The sequence below is a fragment of the Amblyomma maculatum genome, chromosome 10 (genome assembly GCF_055883805.1).
Source record: "Amblyomma maculatum isolate TAMU_Amacu chromosome 10, ASM5588380v1, whole genome shotgun sequence".
Lineage (NCBI taxonomy): Eukaryota > Metazoa > Arthropoda > Arachnida > Ixodida > Ixodidae > Amblyomma > Amblyomma maculatum.
Window position 1 is genome coordinate 66532438 of NC_139353.1, and position 24811 is coordinate 66557248.

Here is a 24811-nt window from a genome sequence, read left to right on the forward strand (position 1 = left end):
ATCGCCACCACAGCCAAACGGCCGAGGCTCGCAACTACAAATCACGTGACGCGCTAGGGATCCCGGAGGCTGACAAATGCGAATTACGTTGAATGTTTGAATGCGGTAGTACGTTTTTTCTCAAACATGATAACACGCTTTTATCATACGTAAACGACGGCGAAAAGACAACGTAAACGTTGCAAGGCAAATACAAAAATATACTTGGAGGCGCCACAGGCGCCCACTTCAGTTTTGGTTATGTTTCGGCTCAGGCATTTCGTGCGCACTCGGATAGTTTGTTTGAACCTGCAGCGCCTGAATTACGAGCTTGGAGCAGCAGACGCGCCTTGATGGTTCCCATATGAGCATTCGGAGGCACGAGCGAGCGAAATCCGCTACCGCCGACACACTCCTTCGTTCACACTTCTGCGCCGCCGTTGCCGCTTCGACTGCGACCTGACCGCTTGACTGCAGCTACGTACGCCACGAAAAGCATACATATACTATGCACTGAAGGAAAAACGCATTATCATTCAATTGTTCACTAACTCATGGCACATCTGACCAACATATACTGCGTCAACAAGACCTTCAACGTGCTATTTGCAGGCGTTGTAAACAAAAGGGGCATACTTGCCGCTCATACCAAGGAGAGCGTCGATATATTGCGCTCGTCGCCCGGCGAAAAAAAGAGCCTCGGGTAAAAAGTAAAAACTAAAAATAACGAAGCACCAGAAATACATTACAAAAGGTTAAAAAAAAAATCGATTTGTAAAAAAAAAAAAAAGCCAGAAGCGGTGCGACTCGAACTCGCTACTGCTTGCTCCGTAACGTTCGGCGCTAACCGCTCGGCGACGCCGCGCCACAAGTACCGTCGAAATATTTCTAGTTTTTATGTCATGGCCCCATTTACAATAAAGTGTTTCTGCTGCCGGTCTAAAAATTACAACTTCTTGATCATCGGCGCATGCTGCCTGCTCTCACGTCTTGCAACTAATGTTCTGGATGCCTATGCGCACTATATTGTGCACTGGATCCATTTTAACATGTGGAATTTCACAGCTCTGGCAAATGTAGTGGCGCCGGCACTTCGGTCATGTTCTGCTACCGGGGGCGTAATTTTCGCTGAACACGGAGCTGTAGCACAAACCTTGAAGGAAAAAAGTGCGACGAAGCTTCAAAACTGACGAGCGCAGCAGCGAGGACACTATTTTGCTGGTAACTAAATCTTATTTGTATGTAAACATGTCAGGAAGCGTTGCGATGACCGAATACACAATGCAAGAAGGAGCGCAAAAGCTTGAGCCCCGCCGGGGTGGTGCAGTGGTAAGACGCCCGACTACTGTGCCGGAGCTCCCGGGTTCGAACCCGACCACGGCGGCTGCGTTTCGATGGAGGCGACACGAAGAGGCGTCATGTGCTGTGCGATGTCAGCGCACGTTAAAGATCCCCAGGTGGTCGAAATTACTCCGTAGCCCTCCACTACGGCTCCTCTTTCTCTCTTTCCACTTTCATTCCCACCTTCCTCCCTTCCCTTACGGCGCGGTTCGGGTGTCCACAGAGCAAGTTGGACAGTTACTGCGCCTTTCCCTTCCTGTGAACCAATTTATTTATTTAAAAGCTTGATTAACATGTAAAGTATTGTGCATTACAAGTCCTCTATGTTTTTTTTTTCTTCCTTTATGGGCCCATCGCTCGGTAAATTACTCTCTTCATCGTTTTATTTATTTCGGCTGAGGCCGTCATTGCGAGTACGCTGTTGCCAAGTTGGCCCTTGCGGGATGCGACGCCGCGGGCCGCGCCGGCTCGCTAGCTATCACGGAGTCTCCGCTTACGTCATAGTGTGCGTCACTCAACTCCAACTACGTAGTTGGAGGCCACAGTTTGAATTCGACCGGCGGGAACAAGAAAAAACCTCAACTTCTTATCGCAATATCTCAGCAATTATTCGATTTTTTGCTGCCGGATATGCGGCGACAGTGTCACCAAATGTAGTTTATTAGATTTTCATACGATCTTTGGCTGTCTTTAGTGTCCCTGTAAGGTCTAACGAGAAGCAGTATAATGCGTGGGACTCATCGTAAACGAGCGCTAAAAGGTCTGCAATGAATACCTACCAACCAGTTAAACTTCTTACGTTAATCATGCTTCTAAGTTTGGTCTTCAAGCTAATCACGCTAGCAAAATATGCTCTCAGAAATTAGACTAGCGAAAAAGTGTAAACAGAAGGTAGAGAAAATTGCGAATTAGATTCGTTTGTACAAGTTGAAACAAGAGTAGAAATAGGAGTATGACTAAAAGCCACTATTTTCTTAGACTGAGAACTTGCTCATTATGTGTCTTACAAAGTCTGAGAGAGAGGGATGAGTGCCAAACAGTAGCCAACTGGAACTCCATCTCGCTTATATACGCATTTCACGATTAGCACCTTTGGTATTGTGGAAGCATGCATGTGCGTGCTTTTTTAACGTCATGCTCGCTTGATATTGTGGGAAAGGTTTCGTCAGAGCAAGAGCTAATTTGCAAATTGGCGCAGATTTATAAAGGTACCACGGCTCTAGAAAAGCTTTCCCAGGTACATCGCAAATGGCTCATGAACCGCGGATAAACCATCAGGGTTTATTGTAAAAACCGAATTTCCTTGAGAGCATTAAACGTAGTCCTCCTGCACATAGCTGCGAAACCAGCGCCGACCGCTCAATGGGAAAAGAACTTGCACTCAAAAGAACGGAAAGGGCCTTATGAATGGTGGCGTACTTCTTAGAGGGAAGGCGAGGGAATATTTACAGAGTGAACGCTATATGTTTGCACTTCACCCTTGCGCTGTTTAAAGAACTGACTTGGTGGGAAATAGAAATCAAGCTCATGTACTATAAGCAATGCGGTTGCGTCGATTTTGAGTTTATAATAATGTAGTGTAACTCGACAGCTCCCGTAAACCCAATGTTAATCCTGCCATTTGCGAGAGAGCTCGGCCAGGGGAGAACCACGTTTTGAATTACAAGGCGTGATCTGTTACAGTGCACGGAGGACATTGTGTGTTTATATGTTTCTGCCTCTATAGTAAAGTGCTTCGTTGTTTTACCTAACTTCGTTATTAAAAGCTATCGTAAGTGCCATTCTGCGTGTTTTGATTTCCTCATGTGAGCATGATGCAGTTCAGTCGTTCAGTCGTGTCCGACTCTTCGTGACCCTATTGACCATGTCACGCCACGCTTTCCGGTCTCTCACTATCTTCTTAACATCACATAGCTTAAATCTGCAATGCCTCGAGAATGCCATCTAACCATCGCGTTCGCTGCCTACCCCTTCTCCGGCGACCCTCAACCTTTCCCAACATCAAATCTTTCTCCAGCGACTCCTCTCTTCTCATCAGATGACCAAAGTAGCTGAGCTTTAACTTTAGAATTTGACCCTCCAATGAGCAGTCAGGGTTTATGGTCGACAATATTGACTGATTTGATCTTCTGGCAGTCCAAGGAACTCTCAAGAGTCTTCGCCAGCACCACAATTCAAACGCGTCAATTCTTCGGCGGTCAGCCTTTTTCACAGTCCAACTCTCACATCCATACATCACAACTGGAAAGACCATAGCACGAGTTATACGGATCTTGGTTGGCAGACTAATGTCTCTGCTCTTTACTAGGCGGTCAAGGCTAACCATTGCTCTCTTTCCCAGAAGCAGGCGTCTCCTAATTTCATGGCTGCAGTCTCCTTCCGAGGTAATCTTGGAGCCCAAGAAGAGAAAATCTGTCACTGCTTCCACTTCTTGTCCCTTGATGCTCCAGGACTTGATAGGGCAAGACGCCATGATCTTTGTCTTTTTAATGTTCAGTTTAAGCCCAAACTTCTCACTCTCTTCTTGTACGCGCATCAGAAGTCTCTTGAGTTCCGCTTCACTTTCTGCAATTAAAGTGGTATCATCCGCATATCTAAGGTTGTTGATACGTTTTCCAGCAATCTTCACTCCAGCTGAAGACTCGTCCAGACCGGCCTTCCTCATGATGCACTCTGCATATAGGTTAAATAGGCAGGGCGACAGTATGCAGCCTTGCCTCACTCCTTTCTCAATCGGAAACCAATCAGTAAGACCATGCCCAGTTCTGACTGTGGCCTCTTGCCCTTCATACAGGTTCCTGAGGAGACAGATGAGGTGAATAGGAACTCCCATCTCTTGGAGAGCTTGCCACAATCTGCTGTGATCTACGCAGTCAAACGCTTTCGCATAATCAATAAAGCAGAAGTAGATGGGTTTCTGGAACTCTCTTGCTTTTTCCATGATCCAGCGAAGGTTGGCAACTTGGTCTCTAGTTCCTCTGCCCTTGCGAAACCCAGCTTGCACGTCCGGAAGCTCCCGATCCAAATACTGCTGCAGCCTACCTTGGAGGATTTTCAACATCACCTTGCTAGCATGCGAAATAAGCGCGATCGTGCGGTAGTTGGAACAATCCTTGGCACTGCCTTTCTTTGGAATGGGGATGTAAACTGACCTCCTCCAATCCTGTGGCCACTGCAGGGTTGTCCAAATCTTCTGACATAATGTATGCAGAATATTAACAGCGTCATGGTTGAGGTTTTGAAGCAACTCAGCTGGAATGCTATCAATTCCGCTAGCTTTGTTCTTAGCAAGGCTGGCTAAGGCCCATTCAACTTCACTCTTCAGGATGCCCGGCTCAAGATCAGTTATCACAACCGTCTTATGTTGGGTTTGCACATTCGAGTCCTTCTTGTACAGTTCTTCTGTGTATTCCTGCCACCTCTTCTTTATCTCTGCGGCTTCAGTGAGGTCCTTGCCTCGTTTGTCCTTTATCACGCCCATCTTAGCACAGAAGTTTCCTTTGATATCTTTGATTGTCTTATACAGAGCTCTTGTGTTTCTTAATTGGCTGTTGTCCTCAACTGCTTGGCACTGTATGTTCAAGAAGGCATTCTTATCTCTCCTTGCTATTTTCTGAAAATCCGCATTGAGAACCTTGTATCTTTCTTTTTCCCCCATAACTTTTGCCATCCTCCTTTCCTCAGCTATTTGCAAAGCCTCTTCAGATAACCAGTTTGCTTTCTTGCATTTCTTTTGCTTTGGAACTACCTTAGTAGCAACTTCTTGTATTATATCACGAACATCAGACCACATCTCTTCGGGCTCTTTGTCTTCTAGATCTAATTCTTGAAATCGATTCCTCACTTCCACAGCATATTCTAATGGAACTTGATCCAGATTATACCTGAAAGGCCTTCTAGTTTCCTGCGTTTTCCTCAATCGAAGCTTAATCTTGGCAACAAGAAGCTGATGATCGGTGCCACAATCGGCCCCAGGCCTTGTTTTTACTGCTTGTATAGCGCTTCTCCATCTCTGCCGGCAAATAATATAATCGATCTGATTCCTGTACAGACCGTCCGGTGAAGTCCATGTGTACAGGCGCCTCTTGTGCTGTTGAAAATGAGTATTCGGATGGTCAGGTTGTTTTCTTGACAAAACTCTACTAGCCTCTGCCCAGCTTCATTTGGCTCACCAAGACCGAACTTGCCTGTAATTCCGGATATTTCTTCACTCCCTACCTTGGCATTCCAATCTCCTATGAGAAAAACGACGTCTGATGATGGGGTGCGGTCTAAAAGGCATTGTAGGTCCGCATAAAATCTCTCAACGTCAGCTTCTTCAGCAGTAGTGGTCGGTGCATAGACTTGGATAACTGTTATGTTGAAAGGGTGACCTTGGATCCGAAGTGAAATCATTCGGTCGTTTTTGGGGTTGTACCCTAGCACTGCTTTGCCCATTCTTCTGTTTACTATGAGAGCGACCCCATTCCTTCTCTTGGATTCGTGCCCACAATAAAAGACATAATGGTCGCCGGAGTTAAATTCTCTCATTCCGGTCCACTTGAGCTCGCTGATACCCAAGATATCAATGTTCAATCTGTCCATTTCTCGCTTGACGATATCCAGTTTACCTTGCGTCATAGATCTTACATTCCATGTTGCTATGTGATACATCTCCTTGCAACATCGGACTTTCCGGTCGCTTCCCGACACATCCACAACTGAGCGTCCTTTTGGCTTTAGCCCAGCCGCTTCATTCGTCCTGGAGCTACTAGGAATCGCCCTTTGTTCATCCCCAGTAACATGTGGGACGCCTTCCAACCTGGGGGGCTCATCTTCCGGCGCCATATCATTAATGGTATTGTGACTGGCCATAGGGTTTTCTTGGCAGGAAATACTGGAGTGGGTTGCCATTACCTTCTCCAGTGAATCACATTTTGTCAGAACTCTCTGCCGTGACCTGTCTATCTTGGGTGGCCCTACACAGCAGAGCTCACGACTTCATCGAGTTTCGCAAGCCCCTCCGCCACGACAAGGCAGTGATCCATGAAGGGGGAGCATGATGCAGTGTTGCAATATTAATGTAAAATTTGTTTCGTAGCATCTAACGTTGTGTATGGATGCATGATTGATTTTCTACCTTTTGGCGGTGCAGCACACTGGCATGCCGCAAGGTAAATCTAGGAGCGAAATTGTCAATTACGTGTCATCTGTTGACTACGTTCCATATGTTTTTGTAACGAAGGTCCGCGATATCACTTCTAAGACGACGCTAGCGGCCTCGCATGCCCAATGAGTGCCTTAGAGGGCCCTCAACGAGTTGCCGATCATATATATTCAAAATCGACATCGGCTTTTTCTCGGGGATATCGGCACTGCTTTAAAAGGTCACATTTTTTGCCTGTTGCTTCACGCTGAACTTTATGCAAGTATTCAGAATATTGTAGAAGCCTGGCGGAATTGTGTCGCCATTCTAGTAGGTGACCACTCCCCATATCTCATCTCTTCTGGGATTCTCCGCATCTACCCTTCGAATAGCTTTCTCGTAAAGCTCTCTAAAAGTTTGCTTGACGCCATCCAAAGATGCTCACGCTAGGAAATAAATGGCGTATCTGGTAGTTAAAGTGGTTTATCTGAGATGTAGCTCTGACATAGCTATCACAAAGCTACGCTTGTCCTTACGCAGCAGATGGTTGAAGACCTTGAAGATTTCTAAATGCGCAAGGCCGCTTTCCAAAAAATCAGACTATAGGCGTGCCCTCAACGTACTAAATGGCGATTGCGTAAACGCATGAAGACACATGAACAAAGATGACACATGTAGTATACAGTCCGGCGTCTTGTTTACAGCCGCTTTTTTCTGACACTGAAAATGAATCAAATTGATGGAAGATGCACGCTCCTGCAACCGTTGAATCACGGTATATTTGTTGCTCATTTACGTAAAACTTATAATTTATTTCAGGTGCAGCCATTCTTTCTTCGTTGTCATCATTACCCTTACTCCACTCACTGAAGGGTAGCGGTTTATATAATAACCATTAAAATAACATGTGGTTTAACAGCTGATTACAACCAATAAAAAAAAATCTGATGGAGTAACCTACTCTTTTTCCTCCTGCTTGTATTGCTAGGGTGCATTTGGATTCACGTCAGTAAGATATAGCATCATCTAATGCACCACAACGTTAGTCTATTAAGAATGATGGAGCGTTTAAAATTGACTAGCAGAAAGAATAGAGTGACGGCCCTAAAGTAGCGAGGTAAACATTTCGGGACACTGGAGCCCCATCTGCTCTGTTATGACAAGACATTGTTATCACATGACATTGTGGTTGCTCTTAACTAAGGGCCGCATACATGCACTTGATATTCGCGTCATCACTGAATTACCACTTGTTTTTTTATTATATTACACACATTTGAACCAGGTTGTAAAATTCAGCATTACATAAAATTGCAACCGCCAGAGATATAAAGCGCACACTTAACAATCTTAACGACCATTTCAACGCGGCCAAAAGCGACTTGTCTACTCTAGGTTAAAGAGTACAGGCCTAGATTACCATATAATCCTCCAACATGAAAGGACAAACTGTCACCTGCCGGAAGTATCTTCATCATTGTGGGAAGGACCGCATCTACTGCGGGCGAGAGCCTCTCACATATTTCTAATAAACCCGGTTCCTGTGCCTTTCAAACAGCCATGGTCCCCGCATGCCTACCATTTACCGCTTCATGTTCCCGTCAGCTTCGTGTGCAGAACAGTCTCGCTCAAAGAGATTATTGGTGACGTCTTCTTCGAATAAATACCCGGCCTATACCATGCATGTTCGTAGAACAGAATCAGCGTACCTCACAATTTTCGTTCACCCGCTCTGCGAGCGTCTTGTACAACGTTAAAACGATTATTTGTTTCTCCATGCGTTGCAATTGTTCCACATTGTATTCGATCCTTTTTGTTAGTTTGCTTGCTTCTAGCCTATAGGTGAGCAGCGCCAAGATAGAGCAGATATATACTTTTGTTTCAGTCAGTAGTGGTAAGCTGCTATTTATTGTCAGATTGTATTTGATAAATGTGCTCGAAATCAGGTTCGTTTAGTTAAATCCAACTCGTGCTCCGAATGTGCGGTCAGTATACTTGGTCTAAGCAGGAACATTCCTCCACTACTTTCTGCGCCTAGCTTCCTAACGTACACTACTGATCTCATGCGAAAGTATTGAACTATACTCTAGTTTTATTTGTATAACAATTCAAAACCTACCGCCCTGCTCTGTAGTTTGACATACATCTTTATGAATAGGAAATACCTTTCGAATTAATTAGGAGCCCTCAACAAGCCTGAATAAAACATCTTACAAACATGGAAATCTCGATGCTTCCTCTTAAGATGTTGCAAAATTGTACTGAAAGGACTATGCCCCCAGGCTTAGTGCAATTTCGTTTGAATATTTTATTTTTGAATGGAATTCTGGGAAACGTGCCGCCCTCTATATCTGTTCTTGGTCTGTCGCCTACAGAGTTGACAAAACGGACGCCTAATTATCTGGACAACGAAGACGTTAACATCTCACCCTAAGACAATCGACAACTTTTAGGCGGCAATCAAGAACCCGAGATGGCTCGGGTACAATGAAGGATGCCATGGCAGATGATTTCAGATGATTAGAAATTATCTTAGGAAATTCGATGCTCAATCATATTGCAAAGTGATGTGTATTTACCAGGCTTCCTAAAACTTCAAAATTACACGTTGGCATAAAGTAGGCGACCCTTAGAATATATATCTGGCAATCTCACTCACTGCCGATAGGAGCGAGAGAGAAAGTGCGGGTGGATCGTATTGAATATCCTGCCTATAGCAGGATATTCATAAGGATATTCATATATGCTTAAGGAAACGTGACAAGGCTTCCGATAAGATTTGCCACATTTCGTTGTGGCATGGCCTGGTCTACCTTGCCGAACTCTTAAGTGGTCTCAAAATCGCTGACGCCTTTTATGGAGACCTGTACCGCGCCAGACAGTAATACAGTGTTAGGTCTCAACGCTTCGAAGGCCCCTTCCGCGGTAGATACCAGGCCTACCAACCGGCAAGCTACAGAGCAGCCTCGAACTTATTTACAAATTTCCAGCAAATATCATTTCATCGCGTGGATTTCCCCGACGCTGAATTTAGTTTGTATTTATGAAAGCCACAGGTATTTTGTAGCGTATGTTCTAACTTTGCAGCGTGTAGTATGTCTTTGATCATAGAGTTAACTGGCTTTTCACTGTTTAGTATATGACATCTTTACGTCTCGTTTGTTGTAGCCGGCATTATCCATTAGGGTTTTGCTGCGGATAATTTTGTGTTCACTTTATGACCTTCATATTTATTTTATTTACCACAAAGCACATAAGGGAAAACGTAACACACCATACGAAGCATTTCTCTTCTTTCTGAACAGTGTTATGTCCGAAATGAGAGTAGTACATGGACTCGCAGTCAACGAACTTACCATTTTATTTTTCTGAAGAACATCCTTCTTTCTGAATTGTTGCTGGAAAACTGGATGTATAAAACAGATTTTAGTTTTATGCTCGCCTTGGATAGAAGTGAATCATGCTGAGATCATGTGTTTTGCAAGTAGACAACATACCTCGCTCACATTACGTGAGAAATATCTTTTATGAGAAAAGATGCGCACGTGACCAAACAAAAAGTACAATCTTTGTTATCTGTCGATGTTGGCTTCAAAAACACAACATAAAAAACACAAACTATAATGCGGTACTACTGCGGTATTCATGATGGGTGTTTACGACGGTTGCGTTTTAATAAGGTTGCGTTTAATAACGTTTCAAATTAAGGTTGCGTTTAATAAGAATGCGAATTATTAAAGCGCAACGATAAGGTTGCGTTTTAATAATTCACACTGGTCATCCTGATACGCATTACGCTCGGTTGATGCACATATCAGCGAAACCTTTCACAGGAAGATGTCACAGTCTGCGCACGTGTTGCATCCTCCATTTTACCTATAAGTGCGTTATCTTGCAAAAATGCACATTTATCCTCTGAAAGTATGAATGGCACACAGGATGAAACTGCAAAAAGTTTTGGAATGTACATTTGCGTCAAAATAATACTTCATACACTTAAAGGGCATACGACGATAATTGTACTGCGCAGTCATCGCAGGTGTGATGTCTAACGTGCTACAACTTAAGCCTATTTCATCAGAGCATAGGCAGTCACTAGGCACCATATTAGGAGAAATATTTTCCTCACATTAACAAATGCAGTGAAAGATAACAACCCTAGGTGCGCCTCTTGCATCTTACCTGAAGTATTTACTCATCTCTATAAAAAACAGCCAAAAAAAGTTTTCATTCGATTTTAGATGTTAAACAATAGTCTAAAAATTACAGGCAATGAATAAAGCGTTATAAAAATGTGAACGAGAAACCTGATTTGGATATGTCTATTTAAAATATATAAATTAATATATTTTTACGAATATATGTCCCGCCCAATTTGATAGTCCACTTGATTAACAGCAAAGGTACGGACACCATCCGCAGTGACTGCCAGATGGCGCTCGGTATCTGATAGTCCACTTGATTAACACTAAAGGTACGGACACCATCCGCAGTGACTGCCAGATGGCGCTCGGTATCCACAGTGACACGCATCTCCTCATGATTGAATATATCCGCCGCAACAAAGGCCTTGTACTTTGTCACCTATAGTGATGTGAAATGAAGTTCTCACCCCACGCAATAGCTTACACAAGGCTGGCGAACCTGCTGTGACCATCCAGCTGCAGTTTCCAGAACGTTCTACTGTCTATAGACTTGAAATTTGCCTCCATCGTTGGCCCATGGGCTTTCCCGGTGATATTTTCACCTCTACATCAAACCCACTGCTGACCCTTCCGCCAATGCCCTGGGGCGCCTCTGTTGGCATTTTCCTCAACTCTATGTCTCATAGCGCACTCCTGCTTTTCTCTGACGGCGTTCTCCAATTTTAAGTGCTCCACAATATGACCTTTAAACTGGAATCAACGTATTTTGCTTCAAACCATTTGTTTGCAGATGTTTTCATGTGCAGTGATCTTTCTTACTAGATACTTTAAAACAGTACTTCTCCGGCAAAACCTTTAACAAAGTGCTCTATGTTTGTGCACATTTAGTATTTTTGCGAATTTATTATGTCTTCACGATTACGAAGTTTTATATAGAAGATATAGATATAGATATTACATTACTACAAACTAATATCCGTATATCTTCAATATTAGATGCCAGTTGGGGGTATTGTTATGCAAGTGCAGAATGAATTCATCAATCAGGTGGCAATGAGTGAAACGAGTCCAACTGATTGCTAATGTTAAGCGTTAGCAGATAAAACATTTGAGCGATTATTTATATCCTCAAAAGAGCAATAAGTATTTGCTGCTTTCGATGATATGCACGCGCAAATGAAGGTACAGCAGAGAAAGGTGACTAAAAGCTAGGTCATTTTTTAAGCATCCATGAAAGGACGATGATTGCTTTCAAGAGCGCGTCTAGGGTTCAAAGGCTCCGATGATAAAACGTTAGCAAGTGCTGAAGGTGAAAACCTATGGCCGTAGTGCCACAAATGAGTCTTATTACTTTATTAACGGATTCCGAACAGTCAATAGTTGTTGACTGGGAAAGCCAGCATAGAATCTTCAACACAAGGTTGAACATATTTTTATTTTTTTCAGTTTCTGAACACGAGTGAAAAGATATGGGTATACAATTCTTCTGAAGAGAGCAACGCAGTCTGTAAAGTTGACGAGATGATCAACATAGACTGGAAGTATGATGACTATTTTTTCAATCGGACTATTTACACAAAGGAAGGAAGGTGTGTGGACTTTCTATTTCTATTATGGCAGATGCCCAAAAAATGCTTCATTGCGTCTTTCAGAAGCTCGACAACTTATCTCTGGGGACTTGTTTTTACCAATAAAATGCTCGTGGGGCTACCAGGTACGTATTGTATCTGCATTGGTTTTTATTTCTCGCTTCTGAACTCATTGATTTTTAAGTAGCAGCATTCTAAAGATTCTAAACTTTTTGCCTCTAAATTAGGATTACAAAAACTAGGATATTAAGATATACCGTTTATTCGACAAACACAGAGCTGCGTGCTACATTGCATTCACTAAGGATTTACAGTGCTAGTAATGCTGCATTCTGCCATTTTATAACTGCTATACAGGTTTTGCTTTCTACTTTAGGCAAGAAAAGATTTGCTGCACATAGTCCATTACCTTAATATGAACAGGACTATAGATCGCGCCTATTTCGCAATATGGCAACTATAAAGTAATCGGGAATCTTTTTCTGCTTTAAACATGGATTAGTGCTTAACACATACCTTCTAGTCCCAGCGATCTCATGTATCATATTTTTAAAGTGAAGGGTATGTACTAGCTCCTACAAATGCGTACTGCTGCTGAAATATGAATTTATTGAAAACCTTTCTCCAGCTTCAATTGAGAGCCAATGTTTGCCGGCTGTATTGCTGTATTTAAAGCAGGAGAAACCTTTTTTGAAACCTACTCATCATGTAGAACATTGGCATAATTATATTTACGGAAGATCTATTTTTTCGTTAAGACGCTAAGTATTTAATTCACAAAAAGAGTATTTTAGCATTTATATTATTACCAAAAAGGGCGTCCATTATTAAAATGAAGAGAATAATGGTGTAAAGAGAGAAAAACTCATAGATTTTACCTGGCATTTTACATCAAATCCCTCAAGAGAGTTACATTTTAAATGTTTACACTAATTTGTTTATTCAATCTGTCCTAGTCGAAGCCTCAATTGCAAATGCTGCACCGCGTTTTTAATCCGGTATGTTTAACATCTCGTACATTCAAGTTTTAGTTAAGACCGAACAAAATCCTTTCTTTGTAATATGAAAATTCGCATCTAGCATATGAAGGTGAGTAGAGTTGTGTGCATTATGTTGTTATTTGGGGCTTCGCATTGTAGCTCATTTATACAAAAATAATTCCCCATACATACAATTACTTTCGATCGCAACTGTTTTTTATACTAAGGAAACCATCTAAATAAGTGATACAGTATAACTATTTCCTTCATGTCTAGTAGACGTACTGCCACGTTACGGTACTCGTAGAAAAGCTTCCAGGTCTGTGTCCCCTAAATTTTGCGTCACGTGTGACACTCAGCCCTAAGATACCCCTGCGCATATCCTTATTAATTGTTGATATTGCAGTTAGTGTGAAGGGACCAGCTCTAATCAACTGAGGAGTTCAACTAAAAACATTTACTGAGGAGTTCCACTGAACACATTTACTGAAGTGCAGAAACCATCTGCAATAAGGTAAAATATAATTGTAAAATGCTGTTTAGGTCATGTATGATAGATATGGCTTCAGGTTTCAATGAGTGGCGAAAATTTCTGTTCGACGTTCTTCGTGCTTTGCACTGAGTAGTGAATCTTAAAGAATACATGTGGTGCGCTTCTAAAATTACTTTCTATATGCATAAAATGGTATACAAATTTTTAGACACTTTCATCAACATATTGACAGAAACAGTCAAAGATAACAATGCGTAATTACCTAACGTGTACTAAAGGTTTTGTTTTCAGGACTGCATAAGAAAAGCAGAATAATTTTTGAAATAAATTGCGTACTGCAAGCTTTCTAGGTGAGGATACTCGGCTAAACTAAGTTTTCAAATAAGGCCGTACATTATATGGCGAAATTAAGATCAAGCCTTCTTTCATAAAATGCTTAAAAATACATGCTTATTATTATGTATCCATATATTCCTCATGCATAATTTTCCACCCCGATACTATAAAGTGAAAAAATTCGGCCCAAAATGTTATGCATAAATCGGTGTCATATGCGAACGCAGTAATGCTGCTTTATTTTATACCAATTTTCTGACCAGACTTATGCTGCGATTCAGCTCTGCCTATCGTTGTCGCGTGTCTACCTTTTGCTGGCGCTTTTGCCTCACTCCTGGACCTCCTTGGCCCTTCTTCACGGGCCTGTGGCGGGATGCGTTGAATATTCATACGAGTATTACGGAACTTGGACTATTAAATTCAGACGTCTTTGTTTACCAACCTGCGAAGCTCTGTTCGGAATGCGCACCTTGCTGCTGGATGCTTATTTGCGGGGACACCCGCCAGCTTTCCATATGCGTAATGACGCGAGAATGCAAGCATCAATGAACAGGGTATTTAAGACCTTTGTTTGAAACAAAAATAACTGTCTACATTGGTGCTTCAGCACACCTGTTTGAGCGGAACAGCAGCGTTCCTATGTAGCGAAACACACGTTCATGTGCCTGTTAACAATAATTTACCATGCCTGTTAAACAATATCGCTGGGACAATATATCTGAAGATATGAAATATCATATAATAATTATTCGGTTTAATTCTATCCCCATTGAACAAAAATTATTTCCTTAGAAAATTAGCGATGCGCTCCTTAACAGTCAGAAATGGCAGAGGTAACGATGATTCATGTATTTCTATTGACAAGAACAAGCGCACCGAATGATATTGTGTGCATCATATTAATAATATAAGAAAATTTCGCAACCTTTTTGCAGGCTAGGCGAGTGGCAGTGATGAAATACAACCGAAAATAACAGCTAATCTATAAGATCAAAATATACGAAAGCCACAAAGCAGTTTTTTATGGAATGTGTCCTCATTAGCAGCCTTTTTGTTGTTCGCAATTAGTGAGAATTCAAAAAAAATACTAAAGACAATTGTGACTGACTCGAACTAAACATTTTTGATAGACTTTTAACTCTTCTTTTTTACTGTGCTTACAGAAGTAAAATTAACTCGTATTTCTCCCTCTCACGGATAGATACTGGAGCTAACACTAAAGAGGAATTGCTATATCAAGACGAAGAAAGCACCTGTGGCGTCTTCGAAGTTATTATTGCTGGCCGTATGTATTTTCCTCCCCGGAGACCTGAGAGTGTTCTCAGAAAAATATTAATGGAAGCAATACTAGTTATCAAACATTTTTAAAGCGAGGCGATGAAACCCGCTGACAACTGCAAGATTCACATCCTTGGGACCTCGAATTACCCTGTTCGCAAGAAGATTAAGAACTACTGGGAGATTTCATTTACCTTTGGTTACAAATATAACTGGCAAAGTTCTCTCAACATAAAGGAGCAGAGGCTTTGATGCAACCGTGCACGCTGTACAATCGTAGGAGTTAACTATCCGAAATTGTCATACTTGCTCTGCAAAATCGGCTTTATTTTCTTGTAATTGTGCTAATACGGCCTGTTAGGTTATACATTAAGTTACAAATTGATTGCTCTATACTGCAGCACAGGCTAACACAAAATCAATAAAGTACACTTGCTCCATATGCAGTGCATTTTTGAACCTAGAAAGCGAAGCGCTGCAGACAAGCGCTTTCAAGTATAATACCGCGAACCATTCAGATATTTGTTGGTTTTTAAAAGTCGGCATATGGCCTCTTCACTGTGCGTTTAGTGCACGGACCGATATTATGCGCGTATCGCATAACGCAACTTTTTATTTCTTTCTTGAAGCGCTAATTAAGGCGAAATAAGCCTGGAATGATTGCACGCAAACTTAACCTTTCATATAATCCGCACGTTTTCACTATCTGGTTTGCCTAGTTAAATGTATGGCAATTTCAAATTGAGCACTGCCCATTTCAATGACCATTCCTACTTCGAATACCGCCGAGCATCCTTGCGTTTATCTCCGCCGCCGATTTAGTTCGTTTGCTGGCAAATGTCAGCCCCATAAACATTTATTTAGGTCAAACATCAGCCTTCTCGTTTGTGGCCAACGGGCTTGCCACCACTGCACGACATCTGGTGGTGGTGCTGCCCTCTGTATTCCGGAGCGTTGCCTACAAGCCGAAATAACTGCATTGTTCCTGTGACAGTGGGGAGGTGACCGTCCTACAGGCCACCGGACGAGCTGGTGGCTCCAAAGGCAACGCCTGAGCACAGGTTACTTCCGGGCCCCCCTAGACCCTGGAAGGCGCCTCACCAACGACAATGGTCCAGAGGCAAGCATCTGTTCAGCTCGTCTTCCAGCAGTCCTGACAGCAGCCAGTTCTCAATGGAGCCCAGGTTGCAGATCTGCAAGACTGGCTGGATCAAGACTAAGTGGTTGCAGCATTCAACGCTTGGGTCAATGCCTTGAAGATTCGAAGCATGTTCTTCGCAATGAATGGGCCCGCTAGAATGTGGCACAACAACTTCGAGTCTTCCCTAAAGATGGGTTTGGAATTAAAGAAGGAACAACTGAAATTCGTCAGCGTCGTGGGGAAGGAGAGAGCTTAATTGCTCCTTTAAGCTATTGTTCAGCAGCCTAACGAAGAAGTCTGCTTAAATAGACGACATGAAGCGCTTTGTTCGTCGCGCTAATCCTAGCATGTCCGAAGAAATGAAGACACAATTTCTAATGCGAGGCGTCAAACAAACACTTTTTGCCGGACTTGTGAGGTACCCTTCGAGAACCGCTGCCGAGTTCACACAGCAAGTGTCTAACATTGCGAGGGTCTTTGCCTCCAGAGCTAGGCAGTACTATTGCCCAGCACTCGCTTACCTATCCACGGCGATGCAACCTCTCTGAACAATGAAAACTTACTGCATATTATCCGAGAGGTCAGCCGGGAGGACCTCCACCATTTGCTGTCATTATTCCAAATGCCCCGGGTGGCCATAGTCGCGAACGTAGTGAGTGGAGAACCTGGGCATTCCTTGAGCGATGGTTGCTACACAAGGGCACACTAATATCTACACCGGCCTATTTTGCGGGCGAGAACCACCAAACTCCTCTCGTCGGAAGCAAGCCGGTCCTGAACGACTTTCCTTTGCTCCCGCCGCCAAAACAACCAAGGACTTCCCAGTCCTATTAAATGCAGCGCCTGAAGGCGCTCAAATAACTACCTCTTGAGTTTCCATTGTGACGGCGCCGGCCACATTCTACAACATTACCCGAACAGGCGAATCTGAAATTCGTGGTTTTGCATTCGCATCCCATTACCTCTCCCTGCGAACGGTGGGATGACATCGACGACCATTTGCGTTGGAGAGAGTCACCACGCGAAGAGTACCGGTCTCAATCATCGTTCAAAATCCCGTTTGCGTCACTTCGTTCGAGGAAGGTCCCCTAGCTCCCGCGGAGAAACCTGAAGAGCAACCTCGAGAATGCCAAGTTATGATTGAGCAAGTGGATGAAATGCCTCATGACGACATCATCCAGCAATCAATAAGCTCATAGGCAGCCCTAGTCGTTTTGATGAAGGCAAAAGACGGAACATTTTGCATCTGCGTCGATTACCGTTGCTAAAACAACATAAGGAAAATGTTCCTTTTCGTCCGCATCGACCCACTTGACCACCATTGAAAAGCTAGGTATTTCTAATCACGTGGCTTTACAAGAGACTTTTGGAAAGTAGATATTGAGGAAAAATACCACGAGAAAACCGCCTTCACTACACCGGATTCGGTATTCGTGTTTAAGTTGGTGCGATTTGGCCTCTGGTCGGCAGAAACGACGGTCTAGCGAGTTAGCGACGGTCTAGCGAGTGTAGCTTGCATTGGCAGATTGGTTTGGCACACATAGATGAGGTCGTTGCCTTCTCCTAATACTTTGAAGAACAGTTTAAAAGGCTTCGGGTGTGCTGAACGTCAAGTAATCTGGAAAAACTCTAAAGTCAGAAAAGTGCCGCTTCGCCTAACCAGGAGTTGGTATTCTTGGGCCATATTAGAAGCAGGAACTGCTTGCGCCCATACACGACGAAAACTGCTGCGAGTGCCCAGCTTGCAGAGAGTGCAGAAAACAAAGCCTTGCGCAGACATCTTCGGCTGCGCGGTTTACACGTGTGATTTGTCAGGAGCGTTTCGCCCATCGCTAAACAACCGACACACCTTAAGCCTGTCTCATGTGTATTTTAAATGGGAAGCGCCTCAAGCGCAAGCATATTACCTAAAGTAGGGAAACACGTTAATGCCCTTATCAGCAAACACGTAAACTCCCCTCAATTTCAACAAATAGTTTTATACAGGAATGCATTCAGCGCAAACAATGAGCAGATGAATTGAATAAGCATTTTATAAATATAGCAAGGTTCCCCCACCATCCAGACAATAACATAAGAAACGTAGGCTAGCAAATAAAGTCTATAGTACTAAGTGCTGTTACGCCAGCGGAAACTAAGACTACTACCGCAATTAAAGCCAAATCTGCCATGTGCATGGTTATGATAACATACAAGCCTTAACCATGAACTTTCGGTCATCTGACATTAACCCAGTATTGTCACATTTAATCCACCCCTTCAACTGGCACAATTCCAGATCAGCTTAGAATAGTTAAAATAAAGCTGAACTTTATCTGTGCAGATATATCTCCACGTTGTACCTTCCCAAACCTTGCACGACAGAACGAATTAGTAGAAACAGAACCTTGAAGATCAAGCAGTAAAATTACTAAACCTTGATAAACACTGCATCGATATTACGTTACCATTTAATTCCTTCAAAGCAGTATAAAGCATTTCTAAAGACCACAGAATATATTTACCGAATATAGGTTCACACATCTGAATTAGGGATAGGTCGCTAAGAAGCGAGCCGGATTTCGGAACCGCTCCTTTCAAAGAGCGGGTCAGCTATTTGGCTCCACAAAGTCGGAGCCGGATCCGCCGGAGTCGTCGTAACCGGAGCGGTCGAAGCAGTCGGAGCAATGGGAGTGGTCGAAGCCGTCGTTTCGGAGAGCTGGTTGCTGGTTCTGTTTCGTTCAGGAAACCTTTCCGTCAAAGGCGGGTGCGACTTCCGCGCCATCTATTAGCAATGCGAGAAAGCAACCTCCTGCTCTTCTTGCAAGATTCTCAGTAATGTCTTCGCCGCCAGCTGTCTTTAAGCGGAGTGCGCCGCTCTTTTGGAGAGCCGGTGAGGTGGTTCTTTTGCTTTTTTTATGGATGAAGATCTGCTAGATGGCTGGAACGGCGGTTCTTTTGAAACGCCGGTTCTTTCTCGTTCAGTGAGCCTTGTCAGCGACTCCTCTGCTCTGTCGGAGCCCGGTGATATGTTTCAAAACGCAAAGCGAAAAAGCGACTATACCGCCCGTCCTTATCAGCGTCACAACCAACCCACTCCCTTCGGATCTTCTCCTGTGTGCACAGCTGCTGGCGCACACACTTTTTTTTGTCTGCAGTTTTGTGGTTTAGTTCCATACCGACGAGTGGGGACCGGTACTCGTACTCGTCCGCTGCGTAAAGTGGTCCGCGGAAATCCATTTGGCTCTGTCATCAGGAGCAGAAGACCCGGTGACCTCGATGTGACGGCATGGTAGGGGGCCATCCTCCCTTGACGTCCGGCCTCGAAGGCGTCAGGGGATCGAGGCCAATGTTGTTGTACTCCAAGCGTGCTTGTTACGCGGTGCTTTTGTGTCCGGAGCGGCGCCATGCTCCGGAGAAGAGAAAAGCATGGCGAAGTGGCCCGAATGTTCCGCATTCTTTCGTAGCACCTTCCTCAGGCGTCTCAAAAGGCAGAAACCGCAAATGCACTCAAAACCACAGGCAGGAACTGATGCTAAATGCCACCACTTGCTGTGTCATAGAGGAAAAATTGATATATATTGATATATATATATATATATATATATATATATATATATATATATATATATGAAGGAAAGAAGCCAACAGTCGGCGAGGCCAAGGAAAGCGTTGGGGATGGTATGTTTATGTCATTTTTTTTTTAATGTTTACTTCGATAACCACAGAAATTAGTAATGTAATCTGTTTAGGGGAAAGATAATTAGACACAAAGTAGAAGAAAAAACAACGTGCCGATGGTGGGATCCGAACCCACGACCTCCGAATAACGCGTCCGGTGCTCTACCAACTGAGCTACATCGGCCGCTGTCCCCCCTGCTACTTTCTTGGGTATTTATGTTGTCTGTATACGAACCTTGAGAGTGGTCACCAGCGCCGCCCTCAGCCATAGCGGCGGACGTGGGACGTCTGGCAGTCTGGCAGTCTTGAAGCCATAGGTAGCGTAAGAGGGTTCTAGCACAGCTTTCGCCCTCGCTCTTGATCACGTTCTACGTGACGCTGGCGGTAACAAAGGACGTCCCACGTCCGCCGCTATGGCTGAAGGCGGCGCTGGTGAACACTCTCAAGGTTCGTATACAGACAACATAAATACCCAAGAAAGTAGCAGGGGGGACAGCGGCCGATGTAGCTCAGTTGGTAGAGCACCGGACGCGTTATTCGGAGGTCGTGGGTTCGGATCCCACCATCGGCACGTTGTTTTTTCTTCTACTTTGTGTCTAATTATCTTTCCCCTAAACAGATTACATTACTAATTTCTGTGGTTATCGAAGTAAACATTAAAAAAAAATGACATAAACATACCATCCCCAACGCTTTCCTTGGCCTCGCCGACTGTTGGCTTCTTTCCTCCATGTATTATAACGAGCACCCTCATTTCCCCTTGATTGATCTGCTTATATATATATATATATATATATATATATATATATATATATATATATATAAAGTGAAGGGGAAATTAGGGTGCTCGTTAATACATGAAGGAAAGAAGCTAACAGTCGACGAGGCCAAGGAAAGCATTGGCGATTGCACTTATATGTGATTTTTTTTTAATTTCTACTTAGGTAATCACATAAATTAGTAATGTAATCTTTTTAGGGAAAAGATAAATAAACACAAAGTAGAAGGAAAAAGAACGTACCGATGGTGGGACCCGAACCTATGGCCTCCGAATATCGCGTCCGGTGCTCTTCCAACTAAACTACATCGGCCGCTGTCCCACCTGCTACTTTCTTGGGTATTGCTGTTGCCTGTATACGAACCTTGAATGGGTTCACCAGTGCCACCCCCAACCATAGCGGTGGACGTGGAACATCCTTTGTTATCGCCAGCGTCACGGACGCGATATCCGGAGGTTGTGGGTTCGGTTCCCACCGTCGGCTCATTGTTTTTTCCTTCTACTTTGTGTTTGTTTATATTTCCCCTAATCAGATTACATAACTAATTTATGTGATTACCAAAGCAAAAATTTAAAAAAAGATATCGAAGTACAATCCCCAATGCTTTCCTTGGCCTCGCCGACTATGAGCTTCTTTCCTTTATATATATATATATATATATATATATATATATATATATATATATATATATATATATATATATATATATATATATATGAAGGAAAGAAGCCAACAGTCGGTGAGGCCAAGGAAAGCGTTGGGGATGTTTCCTTGGCCTCACCGACTGTTGGCTTCTTTCCTTCATGTATTATAACGAGCACCCTCATTTCCCCTTCATTGATCTGCTTATATATATATATATATATATATATATATATATATATATATATATATATATATCAAGGAAAGAAGCCAACAGTCCGCGAGGCCAAGGAAAGCGTTGGGGATGGTGCTTTATGTCTTTTTTATGTTTACTTGTCTTTTTACTGTCTTTTTTATGTTTACTTGGATAATCACAAAAATTAGTAATGTAATCTGTTTAGGGGAAGATAATTAAACAGAAAGTAGAAGAAAAAACAACGTGCCGATGATGGGAACCGAACCCACGACCTCCGAATATCGCGTCCGGTGCTCTTCCAACTGAGCTACATCGGTCGCTGTCCCCCCTGCTACTTGCTTGGGTATTTATGTTGTCTATATGCGAGCCTTGAGAGTGTTCACCAGCGCCACACTCAACCATAGCGGCGGACGTGGGACGTCCTTTGTTACCCCCAGCGTCACGTAGAACGTGATCAAGAGCGAGGGCGACAGCTGTGCTAGAACCCTCTCACGCTAGCTGTGGCTTCAAGACTGTCAGAACCGAGACCCCCGTAAGCTACAAGCAAGTCAGTTAAGGGAAATGAGGGTGCTCGTTATTATACATCAAGGAAAGAAGCCAACAGTCCGCGAGGCCAAGGAAAGCGTTGGGGATGGTGCTGTATATATATATATATATATATATTCTCCTAAGTATTTCTTTCCCTAGCAAAATGCTGTTAATGTGCAATCTGCATTGTGTGTTGATTTGTATCATGTTTTTTTTTAATGGCAGTATTGTTACCAAGGAGAATCTCCTTTCTACGCATTTGAACAAGTTGCCTGTTGCGATTTACACATTGGCGACGAGGCTGCGTCATGTTATACGGCCTTTGCGTCAGCTTCCACTGTCACTTCGATGAAACAATAAACTGAACTCAACTCAACTTAGCCTCCTCTTAGAGCACCAGTAGTCCTTAAGTACTTCGAGGAAACGGCTGCGACAGAAATTCATGTTAAAAAGGCAGCATTAGCCTAGGCGCAGTTCTCGTAGTCAGGATAATGTATTTTTCTCTAATGCTTAATATGATTTCGAGGGATGAGGTTTTGTATGTTCTCTTACAACCTACAATCGTTCAGTAACGGTGACAGTTAGTCCACGTGCTTAAGGATATACGTTAGATGACGGTTGGAAGCGGGTATGAAGCGTATATTTTTTACCCGATTCCATGCATTCCAGTGTCCAACCTCGACAAAAGGGCGTACTTGGTGCATTAGGGTGACACTTCATGTTCCTTGTAACTAGATTGTATTAAGGTGTTCAGCTAAGGCCGCATGTTCTGGCCTCTACATATCTCGGGCTTATGAGCAAATAATAAATAACTGTAGCTGCGATGCGGCTAAAGCTTCTATTATGCGGTAGTCCAAAGAAATCCGCTATGGCCACTCTTTCTTCTTTTTTTTTCACTCCCACTTCGTTTTTCTTAAGACTCGGTTGCGTTGAATTGTGACAGATATGTGCCGTTTCTTCCCTGTAAACCAATTTGAAATGCTACTGATGTTTGCTGTACTGCGTCTGCTTCTGCATGCTGTGTAGGGCGGAACTCGAGGATGCTGCACGGACGCCTAGATGGGACGCCCGTCGGCATCAGCTTGATTTGATTTAAACGTTCTTTATTGAATAGGAATGCTCATGACCATGGATGAGTGTAAAAGAGAGTAGGTAGAATCATCACCGTTTGCACAGGTCATCACTTAAATCACATTACCCTCACTAAGGAAGCAATAGTTGCAAATATTATTTGAGTGTTAGCGACAGTTCCTTGAAGAGAACGGTAGTTCAGGAGGTATGGTTCGATCTCGGAGTGTCCAGTAGAAAGAGCAGGGCAATCCCAGAGTAGATGGGATATGCCACCACACGTGAGAGCCGTGCAGTGGGGGCACTTAACCATTTCCTCTGTATACTGACGCCAGAGGGCCATAATCGCCTGCTGGCCTGGGATGAACAGCGTAGGGACAAGTACCAACCCTATATGCATCTCTTCCCCAGTGGGAGATGCCAGTGGTCACACGTCAGCTGGCATATGCTTGAAGGGCATGGTGATGGCACGAGTCGTATTTACATCGCAATCTCATGCGACTTCGTGAAGTCAGCAACTGATTACGTCATAATCACAGCGATCTGTGTCAATACAATCATCAATTTTACTATTACTCTATCATTATCAGTCACTATCTGTAACTAGATAGCGCTGCGGTCTTCATGGCAACCGCGCTCGCAGCATGCTAGACAAGAACTAAGATGCGTTTCCCACGTGTCCGGTGTGGCCTTGTCAGGAATATGTGACCGAACGGACGACAGTAAGAGCCATTAAAGGCTTTCGCTATAAAATGATATCGTAAAGAGCTTTAATATTTGGTTCGCAGGAAGAGAAAGGTGCCGTATCTCTCTTACTTGTTTCTGTGGGCACCTAACGCGTGCCGTAAGGGAATTGAGGAATGTGAGAAATGAAGATCTCGCGTTCAAGAAAACGGGTCCGCGAGCCATGGTCTCACCTGACGAGTGACAAGTCCAGTCTCTTGAGAGCACCGGTTTATTCTGCATAATCGAAAAAGCATTCAATGCAAAGAAACATCAGGCGCTACTGCGCTGAGAGCCTACTGTTTATGCGCAGGACAATAGGACAGCAAAGAAAAGCGGGAAGAAAAGCGCAAGTACGCCTAGGTCGTTTCTGCAGGCACTCCTTCCATTTTCGTGTCTCCGGTCTTCTTTTTGTCAGCTGTGTACACCCGACACCTAGACTACTGCAAGGCCTGTGCAAGCTTATGTGACGTCATCGTAGTGAGATCCTACTGAAAGTTGGCTTAACCCTACGCAGTTGCGTTGTTTTCTTGTTCAACGCTGCTCTGGGGTTATCTCTTGAACGTTTTAGTACTAGCAATTTAGCACTAAATCGCTAGCGGTTTAGCGGTTAGCGGTTTAGGGCTAACCACTGCACCACCCCAGCGGGCCTCGTAAAGTTCTTTCGTCTGAAAACGATTGACTTACGTTTCTTCTGCGCCACCGCGGTGGTGCAATGGTAAGGCGCGTGACAACTGTGCCGGAGCTCCTGGGTTCGACCCCGACCGCCGGCGGCTGCGTTTCGTTGCACATGAAACGGAGAGGCAGG

At 43.6% G+C, this 24811-nt stretch overlaps 1 protein-coding gene across 2 annotated transcripts in view; it reads left to right on the top strand.

Moving 5' to 3' along the window:
• LOC146176725 (uncharacterized) overlaps positions 1-24811 on the top strand; it is a 48148-nt gene that overhangs the window by 15730 nt on the left and 7607 nt on the right. Inside the window, exons 2-4 of one of the 2 annotated variants that reach the window (XM_084582934.1) lie at positions 12037-12179; positions 12243-12304; positions 15190-15273. In XM_084582934.1, the coding sequence (XP_084439060.1) occupies positions 12037-12179; positions 12243-12304; positions 15190-15273 (289 nt within the window). The remainder of the gene's footprint in view (positions 1-12036; positions 12180-12242; positions 12305-15189; positions 15274-24811) is intronic. The other variant, XM_084582935.1, reaches the window with a different exon arrangement.